Below are 21,053 nucleotides of genomic sequence, written 5' to 3' on the forward strand. Positions count from 1 at the left end.
CTTTGAGTTATTTGCTTGTAGGTTTTTACTTGAGTTACTAGTTTATTTGATGGATATTCGAGTTTTTGCCTTACAACATTTAACTCAAGTTCCTACATTGAAGTTCTTGTGTTTTCACCTATTGACTTTTACAAATGTTTGTTTTGATGTGAATTTGATTCTTGTAGATAAAAAAAATATGGTTTGATTCATAAACCTGATCAAATGATATTAAAAAACAACACTTGAAAGTTGAAACCATCTTATTTTTATTACAGCGAGATCTGTCATAAAAAAAATTACCGCAGACCCTGAGCATCCCATTACAAGGGTCGGGTAGCAAACGAAAGTTCCATGTGCATGTGGATGTGACGAGACGGGGTTGGGCCGCATAATGGGTCTTTGGGCCTTCTAATTGTTTGGCGTCTTTGGGCTTGCAACGCAACCAACACGCGCTAAGCGGCCCATGTTTAAATGGTGCCCAAGATCAATTCACGCTTCTCTCATTCTCTGGACCACTTCATCAAACAGTTCATCTCCCTATCCAATGGCGACCGCCGCCACGTCCCTCCTTCCTTATACTCTCAGCTTCTGCCCGGAGCGCCCATCCACTTCCTCGTTCTCTTCCTCCTCTTCTTGTTTTTTCGGTGGTGGATGCCACAATGTTACTTTCACGGCGTTATCAACCTCTTCTTCTGCATCAAAATTTAGTACAAGAGTGTCTGCCAATCGTGTTGGCACTGTTATTAGTGCTTCTGGTGATTATTATGCCACTCTTGGGGTGCCCAAGTCCGCCAGCAGTAAAGAGATCAAGGCCGCTTATCGAAAATTAGCTCGTCAGGTACTATATCCACTTTTGTCGTTCGTTATTTTTTTTTTCTGTTTATTCGATGATTTCTTCTGCTGGAGATGTCGAGAATCTAAAGAGAAAGAACAGGTAGAACTGCAATTCGGTATTTAAATGGAAGAATCAATAGATAATGCTACTGGGCACTCAAGTGGTGAAGAAGAGTTGTCGTATTTCCCTTTTAATCCGTTTGTTTTATTTGAATGGTGTCTAGTTTTTTCGTTGGTTAGAATATAATATAAAATGTTAAAGGCTATTGGTGATATTTTTTGTTGCTACGAAATTTTAGAGAGAAATGCGCAAAATTCAACTTGTAATACTGCAACAGGATGTAATGGGTGCTACTGTGACAAATGCTTAGCGGTTTTTTTTTAACTAGGAGATATGAACCAAATATGGTTTAATTTACAATGGGAAGATTATGATTTTCTGGGTATTTTCTTTATCAGGGAAGATGCCATTGGGGGTGTGTTTGGTCACTTGAAAATTGCTGAAAGATAGAAGAGGAGACTTTTGAAGTTGGTATTTTGATATTGATGAATCAAATTGTATGTGAGTAGACAATGGCTGATATGTTTGCCTATGTTTTTTTCATTGGAAATTTATTATATATTTGGGAATTCTACAATTTAGGAAAATACCATTGCTGAAACTTGATTAGCTTAATTGTACATGGTTAGGAAATTTAGTCTGAGATTTTAATTTTTAAGGACCAACAAGGAAGCACCGATATGGGTGCAGGAATACGGGATACGAAGTACGGGGATTCGTCATTTCTTTCAAAAACTAGGATACGGGTGCGGCGGGATACGGCCTATATAAACATAATTTTTTAATATATTTATATACATATATTCAACAAAAATAACTAAATGTAGAGTTGGAGTCGGCGCCTGAGAGTCGTATCCGACCAGACAGGAGTGCCGGATGACAGGAGATTTTATGGTCTGCCGCTAACTCTCTAATCTCTATCGTGAAGTGGAGATGATGAAGCCCTCCTTTCAATGGGCTTGGGCTTTTATGTCTTTGAAGTCTTTAATTAAGTGCGGGTGCCTGAGCAAAACTAAGGTACTAGTGCTTCTTAGAGGACCAAGGACCACAATGAATGGTTCTGTCATAGCTGGTTAAAATTGCTAAAACATGGGTTGGTTGGAAGGATAACTGTTTCTCGCTGGAAATATCATACTGAAAATATTGGATAAGTGCTCCGCAGAGGATGCTAATTGGTTATTCCATTGCACTTCTTCATCTTATATTTTTGGTCAACCACTAATTCTGGAATTATGCCTTTTGTATATTTTCCCTTTTTTTTGGCTATCTTGACCTTTATTGCGCTTTATTTTTTTCTGAAGTACCATCCTGATGTCAACAAGGAGCCTGGAGCGACTGAAAAATTTAAGGAGATAAGTGCTGCATATGAGGTATGCACACAAATTCAAACTGAAACTTTATCTCCAGAATACTTCATGGCCACATTTTAGTATGCTTTCAAAGTGCCTACAGTGTCTTCGGATTGAGTCATGAACTTACGCTGTTATCCTTGTATGAAAAGTATTTTTTTTGTGGTATATTTCTGATGTGGTGGAAACTTCTGGGAATGTTACTTAAGTTTCATTGCTATACGGTAGTATGATAAAGTGTAAGTGCAACTATGCGTGACCTGGCAAATACTTCAATTTTGTTTAGCAATTATGTAAAATAATACTTTGCAGGATGAGACTTTGAGGGGATATTCTTTGTGGATGCAAAAAGTAAAATGACTTTAACTATGAAAGGGACCAAAAATAGTCTAGCATCGATGAACTTAAGAAGTTTTGCTCATTGCAAAATGTTGACTTCTAAATTAAGCATTAATGGTAGTAGGCTACGTATACTAAAGACTTATAAAAGATCATTCATTTAGAGCAAGATATTTTAGGTGAGAATTCACTTCCTCATAACATTTTGTTGTTGAACGAAGGAGATCTTGGCCAAGTGATTGCATGCTCCTTAGGACCTGAACCAGGACAAGATCCCATATTTGAGTCTCCCGACTCTTAGGCTAATAATAATAACAAAAACACATTGCCCATCGTTGTTGGGTCAAAATGTATCGAAATATTAGACTTGGATCTCTCGAGTACTGAGCATCAAGTGTCCTTGCATTGGTGGCAGATACGTTACCTTGTTGTGCTATAATGTGGCACATGCAAGGAGGAGGAGGTCATTCGACGCATCATTCGTCTTTGCCAATGGACGTCTACACTTAAGGACAAAGACTTACAAAGTACTGGCATCTCTTGGGCTGTAGTTGTCCTGTACAAGATGAGGTTAAAAAAAGCTTGGTCTTACTAGAAATAATTCAGTCTGGGCCTTGCTCTATTACGCATCACCTATTGTGTGGATTGCTATATACCTATTTTGGAGCATGTTCTATCATTGATGATGTCTGTTTTTTGTAAGGTTTTCCATGAACATTTTCTGGATTGCGTTCTTTGTTTAAATTTGCATTTATGACATTGTCTTTTGGAATTCTGAAGTATGACATTGTCAGGTGCTATCAGACGATAAAAAGAGGGCTCTTTATAATCAATATGGTGAAGCTGGAGTTAAGAGTACTGTAGGAGGGGCATCAAATACTTATACGGTAACGTGTCTATCAGCATACTCTTTTGATAATGATTTAGTTCTAATAGTAATTGGAGGATAAATAAAATAGCATTTGTGTGAAGATTGGCTACCCTGCTTGTCGTGTATGTCCTTGGGTTGGATGCTATTTTTATTTTTGATGTTCTCTTAGGGCAATATACCTTCCACTAGGTAGCCTCTGGTTAAAATTTCTAGCATCAGCAATCAACTATTGCTTTTATGCTTGTTATTATTGTTGAGGACACCTTTGTTTCAAAATTTCATATAATCTTCCATAAAGTAAAGCACTATGTCCAGCGGTGTAATTATGGTATTTGCTGTGAACTGATAGGATTTAACAAGGTTGTAGAACCATTCCTTAAGTTTTTGAGTTTTGCTGACTACAATGGCATTTTCTTTTGTTTTAACTAGTTTTAGCTGCTTGGGGATGTTAACAATATCTATTGTTGTCCGTAATTTTTTCCCACTTCGATAGAGACAAAATGCTCTATGCTACCTATATATATAGTGACTGATTGTTAATTTTTTAAATGTTGTTATTCAGAAAGAAAGTAGAGAAGGTACACTGATGGTAGTCAAATATTAGGTTAAGACAAACATGGTTTTCCATATTAACATTTTTCACTTAGTCCAATTTTGAGTAGAATTGATAGCAGAATGGATTTCTAGCAGATAGACTGAACCTTTTTCTATAGGCATCACAGTGGAATCATCTAGAAGTTATTTGCTTAAGTTGAATAAACTGTCTGAGTGAAGAATAGTGTTAGATGCAGCTTACACAATTTTTTTTTTGTTCTTCAGACTAATCCTTTTGATCTATTTGAGACATTCTTTGGGCCGAGTATGGGTGGTTTTTCTGGTATGGGCCAAACTGGATTCACGACGGGCCACCGCAATACTGTTACCAAGGGTGAAGACCTACGGTGAGTTAAGGTTGTGTTTTTAGTTGGCACTTTTTTTTTCAATGCCAATTGCTATTTATTGTTTTGATACCAATTATATTCTGTTTTTGTTTTCTCAATTTATAAGAGTGCTGACTTAAAAGAGTTCATCCCCAGGACTAGTACCCAACTACAGAGTTTATTATAATTGTTTAAGTATCAGGTTCTTGAAATTGTTATTTTAGTACTGATAGAGCATAACCTTGCAACTTAGCTAATAATTTATATATGTGGGGGTAAGGCTATGTACATCCTGCATGCCCCTGACCTCATCTATTGTGGAAGTTTTCTGCATGGGAATTGTTTAACCTATCCAAATCTGCTTGTGCTTCGTGTCAATCCCTATGCAACTAATGTCTGTACTTGTGAAATGTATATTAGGTGCTCATAATCTGTTGTTTTTGGTTTTTGGTGTGTGGCCCAATTTTTAGATGATTTTGTGTTATTCTGACCAGCTTACGTAATGCCTCAGTGTTAGTAGGAGTATTGAAGCAAACATGTTAGTCTAGATTATTACCTGGAAATAGTTGAATCATTCATCATCATCCGAGTCTTTATCCCAAAAGTTTTGGGTCGGCTACATGGTCTGTGAAAATCAATGGGAAATTATTCATTGCTATAATTTTTTTTCCTGTAAAGGTGTGTCTTGCAGTCTTAATAATGTGCTCCTCTTTCAATTATATAAAGTTTATTAGACGGATTGTAAATCCTGTGAACTGATTATTTTGTCAAAATTTTCATATATGAGTTTCTTAAATTGGAAATCGAATGTTTGATTTGACTTAGTCATCGTGCTCCAGTTATGATGTTACGCTAAAATTTTCTGAGGCTATATTTGGAGCTGAAAAAGAATTCGAGCTTTCCCATTCAGAAACATGTGAAGTTTGTGCTGGTACAGGAGCAAAGATTGGATCCAAGATGAGGATATGCACAACTTGTGGTGGCCGGGGCCAAGTTATGAGAACTGAGCAAACGCCTTTTGGCTTGTTTTCACAGGTGATTGCCTCCTTCCTTCATTTAGATTGTTGCCAGTTGGCAACAGATATTCACTCCTGCTACACCTATGGAGGCAAAAAAGTTTACTTGGAAAAGTCTTCAGGAAGTATTATTGTTTTTATCTTTAATTACTATTTCTTTTTGGGATATAACAGTTCTGGTTGTCAGCAAAAATATTAAATATCAGTATGTAAATGAAAGATAGGAGGTCATAGATATATTAGAATCCTGAAACAGGTCCAATTGAGTTATATGCGATTATAAATAAAATAATAGTTGTTTTTCTTTGTATTGATCATTTGCACCCAGTAATTTTCTTTCCCGTTTTAACATATTAACAGGGGTTTGTCTGCATTGTTTTAACTTGCCTTCTTTTTGTTTACTTTAGGTTTCTGTATGTCCTAATTGTGGCGGGGATGGTGAAGTTATTTCCGAGTACTGTCGTCAATGCTCTGGAGAAGGACGCATACGCGTCAAGAAAAATTTCAAAGTCAAAGTCCCCCCTGGAGTGAGCACCGGAAGCATTCTCAGAGTTGCTGGAGAGGGGGATGCTGGACCTAGAGGGTATGTTGATGACTATTTTCTTTTATCTTTTAAGTTTCAACAGATTTGTCAGAGTCTAGAGTTGTTGACCATCTCCCCGGGTTAAGTAATCTTCTAGTTATATCAAAAATATTTCACTTTTTCCTTTTCCTTTGTAACGCCAACCTGTCAAGTATCTTGATGATCTGGTGAAAAGATATTTAATACTTCGCATCCAAACAATTTTTTGTTTATTTAATATGTGTCTTCAGAAGAAGCTATCAAGCTGGTTTCTGTGGTTGTATTCATACTTGATTTTCTTTTTTCTTGTTTCTTGCAGTGGCCCTCCAGGAGATCTTTATGTATATCTTGATGTGCAACAGATGACAGAAATCCAGAGGGACGGCATAAACCTCATGTCAACAATATCTATCAGTTATCTTGATGCCATATTGGGAGCTGTCGTTATGGTAATCTTTTATTGTTATTAGTTATCATTGACGATTGAATTTATTTGTGCTTGAATTCTTAACTATTTTTTTTATTTGTTCTATTTGATACTTATCTGATTTACTGTACTATGAGCCCAGAAAAAGGTTTTAATATTTTGAATATGATGCTAAATAGTGAAGAATTTTACAGGCCGTGTGATGCATTACGTAATTACTAAAAGTTATCATAATCTTTTTCGCAAGTTTTGTTTGTTGAAGGTTATAAGCTTTCCGAGCAACTTACCTTCTAACAAGTTCTCCAATGTTACGCAATGTTACGCACGGTTTAACTAGACACTGACATAGGCATGCATAAAGTGCCTATGCTAGATGCATTCATTGCAACACTGATTACCTATTGTTGAAGGAAAACCTGCTGAAGTTTTAGCTGTGAGTCTGTGACACTATAGTATTGGAAAAACACTTATATTTAGTTTTTTCTGTTAAATCTCTTTTGAGGAGTTTCAGCTTGAGCAAGCTTAAGAATTCTTATAATTCTTCAAGAGACAGGTGGATGCCTATTTGCCAAAAGAGCTGCACGGTTGTGATATGTGATTGTAACCCGTGTGTTTCTATGAGGTCCGAAGTTGTTTCAATATTTTTCTGCAGTTTTTGTTTGCGATGTCTGGCTTCGCTAGTGCATGAAGCTTCTATTAAGAGTATCTGTTTTTTAAGTTTTGTACCATATAACTGACATGAACATTGACATTTAACCAGGTGAAGACAGTTGAAGGTATTACTGAATTACAGATTCCAGCAGGTACCCAGCCTGGAAATGTGTTAATCCTGGCAAAGAAAGGTGTCCCCAGACTGAACAAACCATCGATACGTGGCGACCACTTATTTAAAATTAAAGTTACCATACCAAAACGTGTTAGGTACGATATTCTTTCTTTCATTTCTTGTTATTGTGATGTGTCTTGATTATGTCCTAATTCAATTTACAACCCTCCAATATTTTGGATCCTGGGGTTTTCCTACTGTTTAGTGTCCTAGAATTCAGTCATTTATTCGTAATTGGCGTGAGCGGATACTGGTTCATGGGGAAGCCTAAGACAATGCCTAATTATAAATTTGTCATAGATCAGCATGCTTCAATATGGATGAACAACGAATATGTGATTTAGACATGAATGTTTGGTGGAAGTTGAATCTGTTCAAATTCGTCTATTTTGCATCTAGATGGCGTTTAAGGTGGTGTCTTTGTACCATTTATTCCTTCTTTTTATTCATCCTACAAAATCTTGGCAATTCACTCGAGAATGGTAATTGAGAGATGTATATTTCTTTGAGTAGCACAGACTCAGAGGATAACCTTAGTGGAAATTGCTAAGAAAAGGGATTTGCGCACTTTGTTTCATTTTTTCCACGTGTACTTTATCATGTCAAATACCTTTTATGTTCAATTCTTGGTGCATTACTAATTTAAATTTACTCTAGACTTTTCTTTGAAGTATAATGTTGAGCTGAACCCTACTCGTAGATATATAATGAAATAGAAAGCACAAGTTCACGACGATACCATCGTCCTAATCTCTTGCTAAATTCCAGACTTTTTACTAATTAACTTTTTATTTTCTACTATAATAATTAGTTTATTTTAATAAGCAACAACAACTTTTCAGGTTCTATCACCATTTATAGTCTGATACTTTCTTGTATTTGTATTGTGATTATGCAGATATTTTCCTTTCCGAAACTAAATTCTGCATATTCTTGCTTGTATCTACAGTGCTAGAGAGCGTGAATTACTGGAAGAACTTTCTTATCTGAATGACCCCACCACTAGTCCTCGAACTCGTCCAAAAACTGAGCCTGCTAGTAAGTGATAGCTTTGTCATTTTCTGAATTAATGTAGTACATGTGACTTATGTAGCTTGCTTGAGTGCCGTTTTGGGATTTGATTCTTAGCAAATTTGATGGGAAATGTTGCTTGGCTGAAACTTGATTGTGATGGTTGAAGCCAATTGTGAAGTAATTTCTCTTATTTGGGGATGGGGAAAACTGGCAGAGTGATGATGTTCATCTGATCTGCAAGCTGTTATGTTTTGGCTCTTGGATTGTATATTGACTGTGATGTTTACTCCTGCAGCTGCAAATAAAGAAAGTCAAACGGAAACTGTCACAACAAAAGCTGACGAATTGGAAGATCAGAATGATATATGGCAAAAGTTAAAAGATTTTGCTGGGTAATAATTCTTCTATGCCTGTACATTTATAATTATTTGGTTTATATATCTGGCTTCAATCTGATTGTTTGTGAATTGCAATTACCTGTGCACATATTTTCTAAGCTCTTTCTGCTGCCACAATTATTTACATTTTTGGAGTTTGCAATCATTGCATACATATGTGCTCAACCCTGTGGAGCGAGAATGACTTAATGCTGCTTGAGCTTTTCACTAGATTTCTTGAACTAATATGAGCGTAAACCAGGGGTCGTGTGATTGGAACTTGCATAGATACTCGTATTGTAACATTCTTTTTTTTTTCACATTAAAATGTTTTTTTATATGTTCCTACTTCAGCCGTAGTCTTCTTTTTACGATCTGTTCATTTTTTATTTTCTGCTCTGTTTTCTCTCATCTTATTGATAAAAAAGGATGGTGAAAATTTGCAGGTCAGTTGCAAATGGCGCTCTAAAATGGCTCAAGGACAACCTGTAGCTGGATTTACTTATTATGTGAAGTCCTCACTAATAATCTGCTCTTTCAAATCGGTTTCTCAAGGACCATGAAGTCATTCACTTAGATTGGATTGGCCCTTGGGGTAACAGAGCATTTTGATATTCTTTTTTCTTCCCTTTTTGTAAAGCCTAGTAAATGATATATAATTATAGATTTAGCGCTTTCAGTGATGTGTACTCTGAGAGAAAGAAGGGGCCAAGGGCAGCTGCATGTAGTGAATAAGAGAAGTGAACACGGAGAAAGGTCAAACTAATCATGACCATTTGATGCTTCTTTCAGATGTGTACTCAATGCAAACAATTATCTCTTCATGAATCATGACATATGTGCTTGATGCGTAGCCTTTTCCTTCTCCGATCTTGCTTTTAACATCCATGAATCATAAATTGGGAGTCTCGAGCATTTTTTAATGTTTCGAGCCAACTTGACATTGTCAACAGCACTTAACCTCCCAACAACTCTAGAAACTCTGACATCAACCTACGCATCCATGAATTCTATGCAACACATACCCCCAAGGCAGCCATTGTTCTCTTAGAAGCTAGAACCGCTCGTGATTATTACATAAACAACTGAAAGTAACTAATGCAAAGTAATGATATTGTACCAGGTATTTTACACTTGATATATATACAGAAGCTTCGATATGCTACATTTCCAAGAACTGGCTCAAAGCTGTTTTTCTTGGATGAGTTTCCTCTTCATCATCATCTTTGTTGGACTGGGCGTAGGTCTTTAAAGAGTGACGAATTACCGAGTTGAGTTGCATCCTCAATCTGGCATTATCGACGAAACTATCTGTCAGCATCTTCCTCAACTCATCAGCTGTTGTTCTTTCACTTCCGCTTCCATGATTTTCATCCAATTCTGACGCAGAATTTTCAACATCTTGTGCAAGGAGCTGCGCCTGTTCAAGTTCATGAGCCATAAGCTTCGTCTTTTTTCAATTCTTAAGTCAGACCCATAAGCTAAGTCAGAGGATTAAGATGAGATTGTAAGGAACTGTGAGAAAAGATGTCATGGAAGGGACTATAGCCATGAAACTGTTTCATTAAATACTAAAGAATAGGATCAAATTCTCTTTTCCTATAACACAAGGAACAAAATAATTTCTTACAGTAGTTATATTAGTCATCACAAGAAAATATGAAACTAGAATTGCAAAGCTAATCTATCTTACCCCACCATTTGAGCTTTCAGAAAGATCATCCCAAGTACATCATATCCATCACGTTTTAAAATAACGGCTCCTCCGCCATATCCCCCAACAAAAAAAAAAAAAAAAAAAAAAAAACCAACTCAGAACACTGAACTGTGAAAAACCAAAAAAGAAAAAGAAAAAAAAGGTCCCCCTACAATGTTTAAAGGGGAAAAATGTAACAAATAGATTCGGCCGTAATGAACACGAGATAACATATCTTGAAATAGCCCCTATCAAAGTCATCAGTACTTGGAAGAGCCATGATTAAGAACTTCTGGTTTTCTGCCTATGAATATCAAACTAAAAAGAAACAGATAAACTTACCTCTGCAAGGAGTAGACCAATTCGGTTGTCAGATGTCACTAGAAGATTTATAGCATCAGAAGTTGATGAAGTCTCCACAATTAGTTTATCTTCCTCTTCTCTAAGGAAGTTAACACTACATTCTTGGAGCCGGTCGCGAAGAATTTCACATTCGTGCAGCAACTTTGCATTAGCAGTAGTTGCTTGCTCCATGTTCTCCTTTTCCCTTTGAAGAGTCCTCTGATGTACACATACCAGAGGAAGAACTGAGTATTTGAATTGGTAAGTAAACCAATTGAACAGCACAAATGAAGAGGAAATTTTTCTAAGAGAGCCCACCATAATTTAACTTACCGTCAAACAAAATGTGAAAAAGGAACTTCGTAAACATTGAGTATTTGAATTGATGAATGACCCAATCGAAGAACATGATATACGCATACAAAAGCAGGATTGAATAAATTTTCTGAAAGAGTTTGTCAAGAAGTTATCATGCAGTCAACCAAACTGTGAGCAACTTAATAGGCAAATATTTACCTTTTAGACTAAAACCATGTCAAACTGCAACAAACCACTGTGCAAAACAACAAGAAATTTCAACAAGCATAGTCACATATTTGAACAAGGCCTTCTCTGAGAAAAAAGGTATTACTTGTGTAAGGATGCATCTGTGAAGAGCAATCTAGCCATCCCTTATTATTGATTAAGGGAAGAGAACAAGCTTTAAAGGAGAAATGGAAACCAGTTCTGGTATAAGTCTTTAAATACAGCATTATAAGTCTCCATATCTTAAACGTCTGACATCTAAAAATATCAGTATCATCATCGTCAAAGCCATTTATCCCAGCAACTATCAGATAATTCTAAAACAAGAAAGATACACAACCCGAGAAATTTCAAGAGCTCTTATCTTGCAGTATTATGTAAGATATCATACATCTGGAATTAGCCAACCATTTTACATGAATGTCATCTTATGACAAGCAGAAAAATATTTAAATAGACATGGTTCTGCGCCAAAAAGAAAAAGTTACCTCCAGTTCGAGTTTTTCTTTCATCAAGCGGCTCAGCTCCTGTTTCAATTCTGACTGGGAAATTCGGAGAGATTTGACCTCTTTAACAAGAACCTTCAAATCAGCTTTTGACTTCACCTCTAACTCTTCATGGACTTCATGTAATTTCTCAAGCTGCTCTCTGGCAACACCCAGCTCCTGCAGCAACATTTCATTCCCCTGGATGATTGAAGCTTTGGCCAACTCCACACAAGCCTTATCATCCTGTCTTATTCCAGCATATAGTTATTCAAAATGTAAAATGTTAATACTGATAGAAATATAGTAGAAACAAAACCTGTTCCGACTTCAATTTCAGTTCCATCTCAAGACATCTACTACGAAATTCTTCCACATCCCACTGCATTTGAGTGAATTTCTCTCGTTCCGTTAGAGCAGCTTGTTGCATATTTTCCTTACAATTATGTCTTGTAGTTTCAATTTCGACTTCCAAATCCTTGACCTACGAGAAGAAAAAGTACCCAAAGATGAGTTATGTTCATGGAACTGTGCGATTTCAAGACGTCAGACTCGACTCTCTTCTATTGATCATAGTCATATATCATTGTAGTACAACCATGGTGAATAAGATCAAGAGACAACAATGTATCTCAGTAAACCTAAATCCCAGGTTTCGAGGATTTCATATGGCGAAGAACGCAGTCCCAACAGCAGGTCAGGGGCAGCTAACATGGATAGAACTCCCGACCCCACCCTGCTGCCCCCTGATCATGTTTGTAGTCTTGCCTGCTTATATTTGTTCTTTACATATTTACTAGTGTTGCTAACTATGTACAATATTCTTCCAGAGTCAAATGATGCGACTCAAATGATGTACGTAGTGGACACCTGGACGGGGTTGGGGACAGGTAGTATATACGCAGACTTCAGCCAAGTTAAATAAATGGTTCTTAGAAACTAGATATGCAAGTGTGGTGAAAAATTCGCTTTAGAGCGGCATTCAAACAAAAATCTATAAACAGTGCGGTTGTGAGGGGAAGGCAAATATGGCTTGGATGATCCCGTTGCCATCCCTTAAACTTCCCAACAATCTGAAGAATGGAATAAGATGAAGCTAGTGAAATGAGAACAACTTTTTGCACCCAGCACCAGTTTGTAATGTGGCAATGTCAAAGAACTAAAAATACTTCATCAAGTAGTGGGGGACATTTTACAAGCACTTTAGAAGAAACAGAAAAGAGCTCTAATGCCCTAATAATTGAAGCTTCAACATGCATGATTCTGTCGGGGAAGGATGCAGGTATTTGAATTATTGAATATACAGGACAAAAACATCACTATCATGAATTAACAAAATCAGTACAGCAAATATGGCTCTAAGGTAGAATATCACAGCTAATCTAAGTTTTAAAGAACAAATAGGCTAATATGATACACATTTCAGCGGAAGGCAGATAAGAGTTCACTCTATGATGCGACAATTACGTACCAACTGATAAATAAAATCTCATAAAACAGAAAATACCTTTGTTGCCAAAAACTTTCTCACAGCAACCTCTTGATTCAATCTTGCTGTAAGATCCTCCATGTCTGTTTTTCCTGTGCACAGTCTGCGTTGCACCGTGTTAAGAACTCTGATCAATTTCTGTTGCTCAAAAGATGGAAGAATAAGCGAGTCCCTCGAAAAGTGTATATCTGAGCTGACGAGAGTATCCCTGGTTCTAGAAGCATCAGCACCTTCAGCAAGGTCCATGTTGTCCTCACCAAATAAATTAGCCACCCCAAAATTAGATGCTTCACTTTCTTTTACAGTACTCAAGTCACTTCCAACACTCTCTGATGATAGTCCTCGAGCATGGCCATCGAACTTATAATACTCCTTATTGGCCAAATACTCCATACCATCTGCATGAAGAGATTCAGTTTAAACACATTCTCAACGAATGTAAACGTTGATTTGTTCAAGAATGAATATTATGCCAGGATAATCTTTCTAGGCTCTCCAGAATAAGGCTCTAATGGAACATACCACGCTTAGCAGGGATTTCTACTGCATCAGTTATGTTTTGTCCAGAAGTTGAAGCCTCCACACCAAAATCAGTGATATCATCCCTTCCAATCCTGACTTTACTCTCACTCTTTAGTGTCTCAATTTCAGATATCGAGTCAGGAAATTCATTACCATTATCAGATGTGATTGACGAACATTCAGCAAACACAGAAATGTCTGAGTTGGATTTCAACAATGATGACGGAACCACGGCTCTAAGAGAGTGATTCACATCTGAATTCTGCTGAATGTCATCGTAGAAAGCTGAAAAGTATTTAAAAAATCACCACAGTATTAGTTTGCAATTGCATTGTCAACTTAAATATGTATTTTATATTTCGTCCAATATAACCATATGTCCATTCAAAATTCTAAAAAAAATATTTTTAAGAAGCATAAAGAAACACCTACAAGACCTCGCAGCAGCTTCTAGCTCCAGAAACAGTGCTACAGAAACACATCTTGATATGTCAATATCTGATAGCAGTTTATGCATCCATTCCTCCAATGAACACCTTCTCTGCAACACTAAGTATGAGAATACTATTAGACGTTTATCTTTTAAAGAAAAAATAAAGCCCAATATAACACTAAATGGGAAAGATTCATAAAGTAATTGGCTATTTTCCTCGCCAGCAGATAGACGATTGCAGATTCAGGAAAATCAAAACTATAAAAGCTAATAGCTTATAATATATAAGAAAATACACAATACCTACCACCCAACACCCCCAGGCCCTGAGAAAAAATAAAAGAAGGAAAATGAGGGGGATAGCTGATCGACGCAGATATTATTTAAGCCATCAACACCTTCATTTTTCTGTTCTATTCAAAAAGCTCGAGTAGATCAAAAAGCACAGAGAAAGGGAAGCTGCACATGTACTGGGAGAGTGGTCAAAGCAAGTATGTGAAGAAAATGTAAGAGGAGTCAGAAGGCAAAGCTTAAGTTAGTGAACCAACTCCTTATAATTAAGTTAGCTTATAATTATATGTATATATAAACCCTCCTCATACTGCATATGGAGAAGCTCAAGCACAAAGAGAGAGATTTCAAGTAACCAGATGTCCCATAACCAATTGAATCAGTAAATAGCAACTGAGTAACATTCACAATACCATTTTTTGATAGGTAAATGGGAGTGGGGGATCAAAATTTGGTACCACCCAATTCAAGTATAAGCCTTGACCACCTCGGCTGAGGAGTACAATACCATCTATACAAGTAAAACCAGAAATTGATATAGTTTGTTCCCTCCATCAAGCCCTCAGCCGCCAAAGGTACAATTGTAAATAATGAGATTCAGAACAGTGGATAACAACCAAAATTAGCACACAAAAAAATACGTTTTGAGAAGGTATAAATACTGTATTAAAGAAAATAAAGTAAATGAAACATGTATCTACCTCTTCCAACATTGTCCTGCTTTTCATTCTCAAAATCCTCCTTGGAGGAGCTGGAGGTAGAGTTTTCCCAGGAAACTCTTTTTTAAGCTGCAACGAGTAAGCAAGGGAGATAGTTCAGAAAACATCACTCTCAAATGAAATTACATACAAAATCTCTGCCAAACTTATAAGGACCCCTCCATACCAGTGTTTCATGGGCTCTAGAGAGTCCAAGCCCAAACCCCCCCTAATAGTCCAACAGGCCCAACCCGCATCCATGGGTGCACGCACCCATGGACCGATTGTAGTCCAATGGGCCTCCACAATACCAATGTTTCATGGGCTCTTGTGAAAACCTATTGGACATGTTAAGGAGTGGCCTTTGCCCTCCTTATAAACAACACTTAACTCCCCTATCTTTCCGATGTGGGAGTTTCTATCACAAACCAATGAAGTTTTTTGGACAACTGACTCCTAAAGATCAAATAAAACAGGATATCATTTGTTTCTCAAAGAGAAGCAAATTTTACTAGGTGAGAGATGAGCATCAAAACCAAAGCCTATGAATAAACACAAACTAATCGATCAGTCAACAGGTTAATGAGACAGAAGGATGCTTTTTTACTAGATAATAATAGAAGAATAAACTTGAATTGAGCTTAAAGTAAATGATTTTACATATTCTAGGGTGCTAAACACATAATGAAACTTACTTCAGAATGTAACTTCAGGAAATCACTGAATCTTTGCAATATCTCTCTGGTTGTAGTGATGCCTTCAGGTGACTGTATACCAACTTCAACTCTGAAAAACTGTCCTCCATGAATGTTAGACATAAAACAAGTAAAGCAGGACAGATATAGCGAAAAATTAAGTGGAACTGGATGAACAACAAAACTAGATAAAAAAGACACCAATAATCAGAAGATTCTCAAATTGAATTTATGGTTGCTAAATGCTAATAAAGGTGAAATCTTGGGAAAAATGTAAGATGAAAATTTACTATCTTCAATTGTTTGTATGTGTGCGTATGTAAGATGAGAATTGAGAAGTATACCACCACAGGATCTGAACCCCTTGGTTTCTGCAGGAGAATCCATGAAGGAATTGTGGCACAATAACTCCATCCTGTATGAGGATCATATGGCCAAACAGAGTTTTGTCCTTCCTACATTAAAATTATAATTACATAAGATTCAGAAGAAAAACATGCACCAAAATGTTCATGAGTGTCCAGAAGTTGTGACAGTTAAGTTTCAAAACAAAATATTTACGGTCAACAAAGTTTCTAGCTGGTTGATCATGTTGTTCCAAGGATAATTGGACCAGGTAACAAATAAATAAAATTTTCATCATAAAGGAGAGTACAAATGATGAAAGATGCATATTTCCTCAGCTTAAGTTTTATTATATGGTTTCTCACATGCTATTATAGTTCTTGGCCAACAAGACATCAAGAGTTTGAATGCTCACACCACCCTAATTAAATGTTACATTTGTTGGGGGTTCCTAATGAGTTGAGTGTGACACACACATCCATGCATGCAGCATCAGTGCACCATCCTTTCAATAATCATCAGCAATCCACGTAAGATCCATTAGAGGACATCCCAAAACCACATCTAAAAATGATTAATGACCAAAGCACCAACACCTTATGCAGAAATCAAAGCTGAAGGCCTCAACCCTAAACCCAATGCTGCCGCTACCCCAAGCATAATAACATAAAAAGCATAATTATCTCAAAGGGAACACACAAATCCCCAAAAATAACAACATTAGGGGGTCGGGGATTAGATAAAAAGGGAGAGTGAGGATGAAGGCTTAACCCAATGATGACCAATCAAAGAACTCAAGATAAAAAACTGCAAATCTAGCAATAGCATCAACGGCTCGAACAAGTAAACAATGAATACAAACACAATCCGCTTCCACTTTCACAATTGATGATTAAAAAAATGTCACAACCTTTCCAGGATTGCAGTTAAACACCAAATCCCACCAACTGAATCAATTCGTATCACTAGAGGACTTACAAAAAAACCCAATAATTGACACTATTAAAGGGACAAAGTCAACGAAATTAAATGTCAAATACTAAAACAGAGCAATTTCTGATCAACGAGGATATACCAGAATTTAGTTGAAATCATAGCACTACTGCAGATCAAATGAACTGGGAAAAAAATTTAAAATAGAACGGCAGAGATCATATACAAAAATGAGCAGCAACTAAGTCAAGTTATGACCGACTGATGCTAGTGTCAGTCGCAAACCATATCTACAACCGTGAGTAAAGCAATTCGAAGAAGATGATAAAAGGAAAAAGAGTTGCACACCCATTTAGGAGGAGGAAGGCTCCAGTCCATCCCCAGTGGCAGCGGCGACTTGCCATCGTGGCGGTGCTTTGGTGGGCTATTGCGACGACTCACCGCGGAGGCTTCACCATAATCTGTTTTGTATTCATAATCATCGTCTGCTGATGATGACCACGATCTGTGGTCGAAATTGACGATGGGATTGGAGAAATTTGCGAAATCGAACAGAGTAGGATCAAAGGTGTACGGATTCATGGTTTTGTGATATGAATTTACGATGCGTCTTCGTCACTTCCTTGAACCAAAAGACTCGCACTGCTAAAACAAGCCTATCAATTAAAACCTACGGTCTAGATCAAGTGTCGAATACGTGGGCTCTTCGTTGTAGCCTTGTAAGTCCATAAAGCACATTATTTTAGGGCTTCGTTCTCAAAAGCTCAGAACTTTGAAGCTCTAAACCTTCAAGAAAAAAGCTCAAGCCCATTGACTTCGTCTTCTACCTCCAATTCTTACAGTCGCATTTTCCTTTCTCAAGGCGTCTATTTCCTTGGCCAGAGACAGTCGTATCCGACTCTGTCTTCCATTACTAACTTGTCTACCACCTTCGCTGCCGTTTTCCACCTTTGTTTAAAGTTTACCTATTCATGAGAAAACACGACTGAAGCAGCTTCCCGTGATTACAAGTCTTGCTAAACACTAGGTACCAACGTCGGACCCCCTTTCCACCACTCAGGTCTGGATTTGAAGTTGGATTCGACGGCAACTTTTCTCATTCAAATTTTTGTTAAAAATTTAGGTTTCGGACGTGCGAAACTGAAGACCTACATTTGGTTCTGCTGACGGAAATTCTTTCTGTAGATCTTCCGACTTCCCGAGGTATGAATAATTTCCAATCTCTTTTTTTATCGTCGGGTTTGTCAATTTGTGTGTGGAGGTATCGGATTCTTGTTTTTCGGCGGTGTTATCTGTCTGATGCGTCTTTGGTGATTTGACCATTTTCTTTCGTATTAGTTAGGTCTCGCCATTATCGACTCTCTGTGTTGTGGTTTTCTTTTGTGGGATTGGATCAGATAAATTGTTGTTCCATAACGGCGTCTTTGGTTGAGAAAGTTACACCAGACCATCCAGAAATCAAAATCCAAATATTCAGATTGTAATAACTCTATTTTCTTACTTTTTTTGTAGGGCTAGCGCCCACATAAATTTGGCTATGGATGAAGGCAAGGGCTGTTTTTCCTCCTGCATGGCATCAAATCTAACTGCCACTGTGGTTCTTATCATCACTGTTACTGTAATCCTGATTCGTGTTTCATATGTGATATACTGGACTGGGAAACCTGTTCGCAGAACATGCAGAAAATCTTTGAGTACTCTGGTTGTTTTAGGTTCAGGTGAGTTCATGAGTCTAATTTGATTTCCATCACTATCAATGGATGGCTGTTTTGGTTACCCTCAATTTTCTTTTAGCATTGTTGATTGGCTATTGACTGTGTTGTTGTTATAGGGGGACACACAGCGGAGATGCTTAATCTCTTAATGGTGTTGCAAAAGGACAGGTTTACTCCTAGATTCTACATTGCTGCTGCTACGGACAATATGAGTCTGCAAAAATCTCGTGTGTTTGAGAGCTCGTTGGATGATACGGTAATGTCCACTCCATCCTGTATCTGTATTTGCATTTGGCTAAATAATGATATTTGAAATCAGGCTCCTGAATAATACTATGCTATGAAGCTGCAATCACAGCATTTTTATTAATTTCTCAACTGGTCTATTGAATGGTAGCTTCTTGTATTAAACCACCTTCAGCAAAATTTCAAGGGATGCAGCAACAAAATTTTGTATTCTAAGTCCTTTCTGGAAATAGATTTTTGATGACCTTATGATAATGGGGGTATGTACTAGTTAGGAAGAAAGCTATGAAAAGGTACTTAATTTGGAATTTTGGACAGCATTAATTTTTCTTGAGAACTTTATGATATAGTATTTTTTTTCTAACCCTGCTTCTGCTGCAGGTCATTGTCTCATGGGATGGGAGTTATTTACTTTTGCTGTTCTTTATTATTAGTGGAGAAAATTTCCTTATCATAAATTTTAGAAATTTTTTATGATGATATTCCATCAACTTTCTTATAGACTAGATTCTCTTTCTTGTTCTTGTTCTTTCTTTCTTTCTTTTTTTTCAATTATTTTTGCCGTCAGCTTTGATGTTTTGATGCACTTGTGAAAGCCACAACGCCATTTATGTATAACTTTGATACTAGAAGCTTTATGTTTTAACTTTTAAGTGACATAGAAGTTTATTGTGTATGCATAAATCAATTTAAACAACTTAATTAAATTCAAACCTAAACGTGAGAGCCTCTGGAATCAGTCAAATTGATGGTTACTAAGCTTGGAGTATCGCACATTGCTGCAGCTGTTAATGTTCAACCTCTGGAAACTTGTCTTAAGTTTTATGGTTCTAAGCATGGAATAGAAAGTAGTGCGATTCAGTATAATTAGCTTTTAAAATTAGTTGTTGTATTTATTGAACCTATATTCCTATAAGTTATCTAATAGCAACAATACAAAATATTGTTTTCGGATAAAATGTAACATATGTGTTGCAGATACTAATTTTCTAGTTTCATAACTTTGGGCCAAATTATGCTGTGATTTTGTTAATCATTGGTCTTGTAAATAGTTGTTAAGAGTATGGTGAAGCTTAATATTTTGCAGCAATTGCAATTTTTTCCATTAAGAAGAAAATAGAAATAAAAATTAGACAGCTGTTTATGCAAAATCTGTTATGGCTTTCATCTTCATTGTAACTAAAGACTAAAGTATTCACACATTGTGCTTCATCTGGAAATCAAAATGATGGTTCTATAATTTTCCTGTTAATTGCTGCGTCTTGTAAAGTATATGGATTGATGTTTTCTGCAGACAGGGAAACATGGGGTTGCCATGCAGTTCGTGCAGATATATAGAAGCAGGGAAGTTGGTCAGTCATACATCACTTCTGTCTGGACAACGTTGATCGCTATGGCTCATGCATTATGGCTAATGATAAAGACAAGACCACAAGTGGTACAATTATTACCTTGAAAAGTTAGTGTTTAAAACCTCTTCTTTCTATCACCAAAGGTGATGGTTGAATCTACTCTGTGACAACTATGTTTTACTGTAGCTTCTCTGCAATGGTCCTGGGACTTGCATTCCCTTATGCATAATTGCATTCGTTTTCAAGGTTAGGTATCCTTCCTTTGTACAATTGCTTTATGGAAACATCATTTTGAAAGCATGTTAGAGTTGATTATTTTGTCATCTTCTGTATTCAGGTGGTGGGAATTAGATGGTCATATATATTTTATGTTGAGAGTATAGCTAGAGTGAGGAGGCTCTCGTTAAGCGGCTTGATTCTCTACAAATTATGCATAGCTGATGAGTTGTTTGTTCAGTGGCCACAACTGCAGAAAAAGTATCCTCGCGCTCGATATGTTGGCTGTCTTATGTAGTCGATACAACTCTGCCCTTCTCGTTTATACTCGCTTAAAATCCTCGTATGTATGTTACATCAACATTTGAACTATTCATGATAACAACTATTCTTCTTAATTTTATTCTTAAATTTGTCCAATGTTAAAGTTTTGTGAGCTACTCAGACTAGAAGTAGTTTTTAACGCGGCTTCCCTGCGAAAAGGCAGACAAA

The 21,053-nt window shown here is 36.9% G+C and overlaps 3 protein-coding genes across 7 annotated transcripts; 2 read left to right on the forward strand and 1 right to left on the reverse strand.

Moving 5' to 3' along the window:
* Positions 1-339: 339 nt before the first annotated feature.
* On the forward strand, positions 340-9,257 carry LOC119990482 (chaperone protein DnaJ-like). Its single transcript, XM_038836419.1, has 11 exons — positions 340-820; positions 2,179-2,247; positions 3,360-3,452; positions 4,256-4,377; positions 5,196-5,391; positions 5,780-5,955; positions 6,254-6,383; positions 7,122-7,282; positions 8,137-8,225; positions 8,497-8,593; positions 9,025-9,257. The coding sequence occupies exons 1-11, from the start codon at positions 446-448 to the stop codon at positions 9,068-9,070; spliced, it is 1,554 nt and encodes a 517-aa protein (XP_038692347.1). The 5' UTR covers positions 340-445; the 3' UTR covers positions 9,071-9,257.
* A 309-nt stretch (positions 9,258-9,566) lies between these two features.
* On the reverse strand, positions 9,567-17,761 carry LOC119990480 (PX domain-containing protein EREX-like). Of its 4 annotated transcripts, XM_038836415.1 has the most exons (11): positions 17,381-17,761; positions 16,099-16,209; positions 15,755-15,853; positions 15,063-15,149; positions 14,070-14,178; positions 13,638-13,922; positions 13,134-13,513; positions 11,946-12,110; positions 11,630-11,872; positions 10,617-10,835; positions 9,567-9,998 (listed from the first exon to the last, which is right to left on the reverse strand). In XM_038836415.1, the coding sequence occupies exons 1-11, from the start codon at positions 17,612-17,614 to the stop codon at positions 9,741-9,743; spliced, it is 2,190 nt and encodes a 729-aa protein (XP_038692343.1). In that variant the 5' UTR covers positions 17,615-17,761; the 3' UTR covers positions 9,567-9,740. The 4 variants fall into 4 exon arrangements, with proteins under 4 accessions (XP_038692343.1, XP_038692344.1, XP_038692346.1 ...); XM_038836416.1 differs by lacking the exons at positions 9,567-9,998; positions 10,617-10,835 and adding an exon at positions 10,868-11,061; XM_038836418.1 differs by lacking the exons at positions 9,567-9,998; positions 10,617-10,835 and adding an exon at positions 11,137-11,169.
* Positions 17,762-17,818: 57 nt separating this feature from the next.
* LOC119990484 (UDP-N-acetylglucosamine transferase subunit ALG14-like) lies at positions 17,819-20,981 on the forward strand. Of its 2 annotated transcripts, XM_038836423.1 has the most exons (7): positions 17,819-18,059; positions 18,156-18,235; positions 18,545-18,750; positions 18,864-19,003; positions 20,288-20,431; positions 20,532-20,591; positions 20,683-20,859. In XM_038836423.1, exons 3-7 carry the CDS (start codon positions 18,570-18,572, stop codon positions 20,857-20,859), a joined length of 702 nt encoding a protein of 233 aa, XP_038692351.1. In that variant the 5' UTR covers positions 17,819-18,059; positions 18,156-18,235; positions 18,545-18,569. The 2 variants fall into 2 exon arrangements, with proteins under 2 accessions (XP_038692351.1, XP_038692349.1); XM_038836421.1 differs by having other exon boundaries at positions 17,823-18,235; positions 20,683-20,981.
* Positions 20,982-21,053: the final 72 nt, after the last annotated feature.

The sequence above is a fragment of the Tripterygium wilfordii genome, chromosome 22 (assembly GCF_013401445.1).
Source record: "Tripterygium wilfordii isolate XIE 37 chromosome 22, ASM1340144v1, whole genome shotgun sequence".
Lineage (NCBI taxonomy): Eukaryota > Viridiplantae > Streptophyta > Magnoliopsida > Celastrales > Celastraceae > Tripterygium > Tripterygium wilfordii.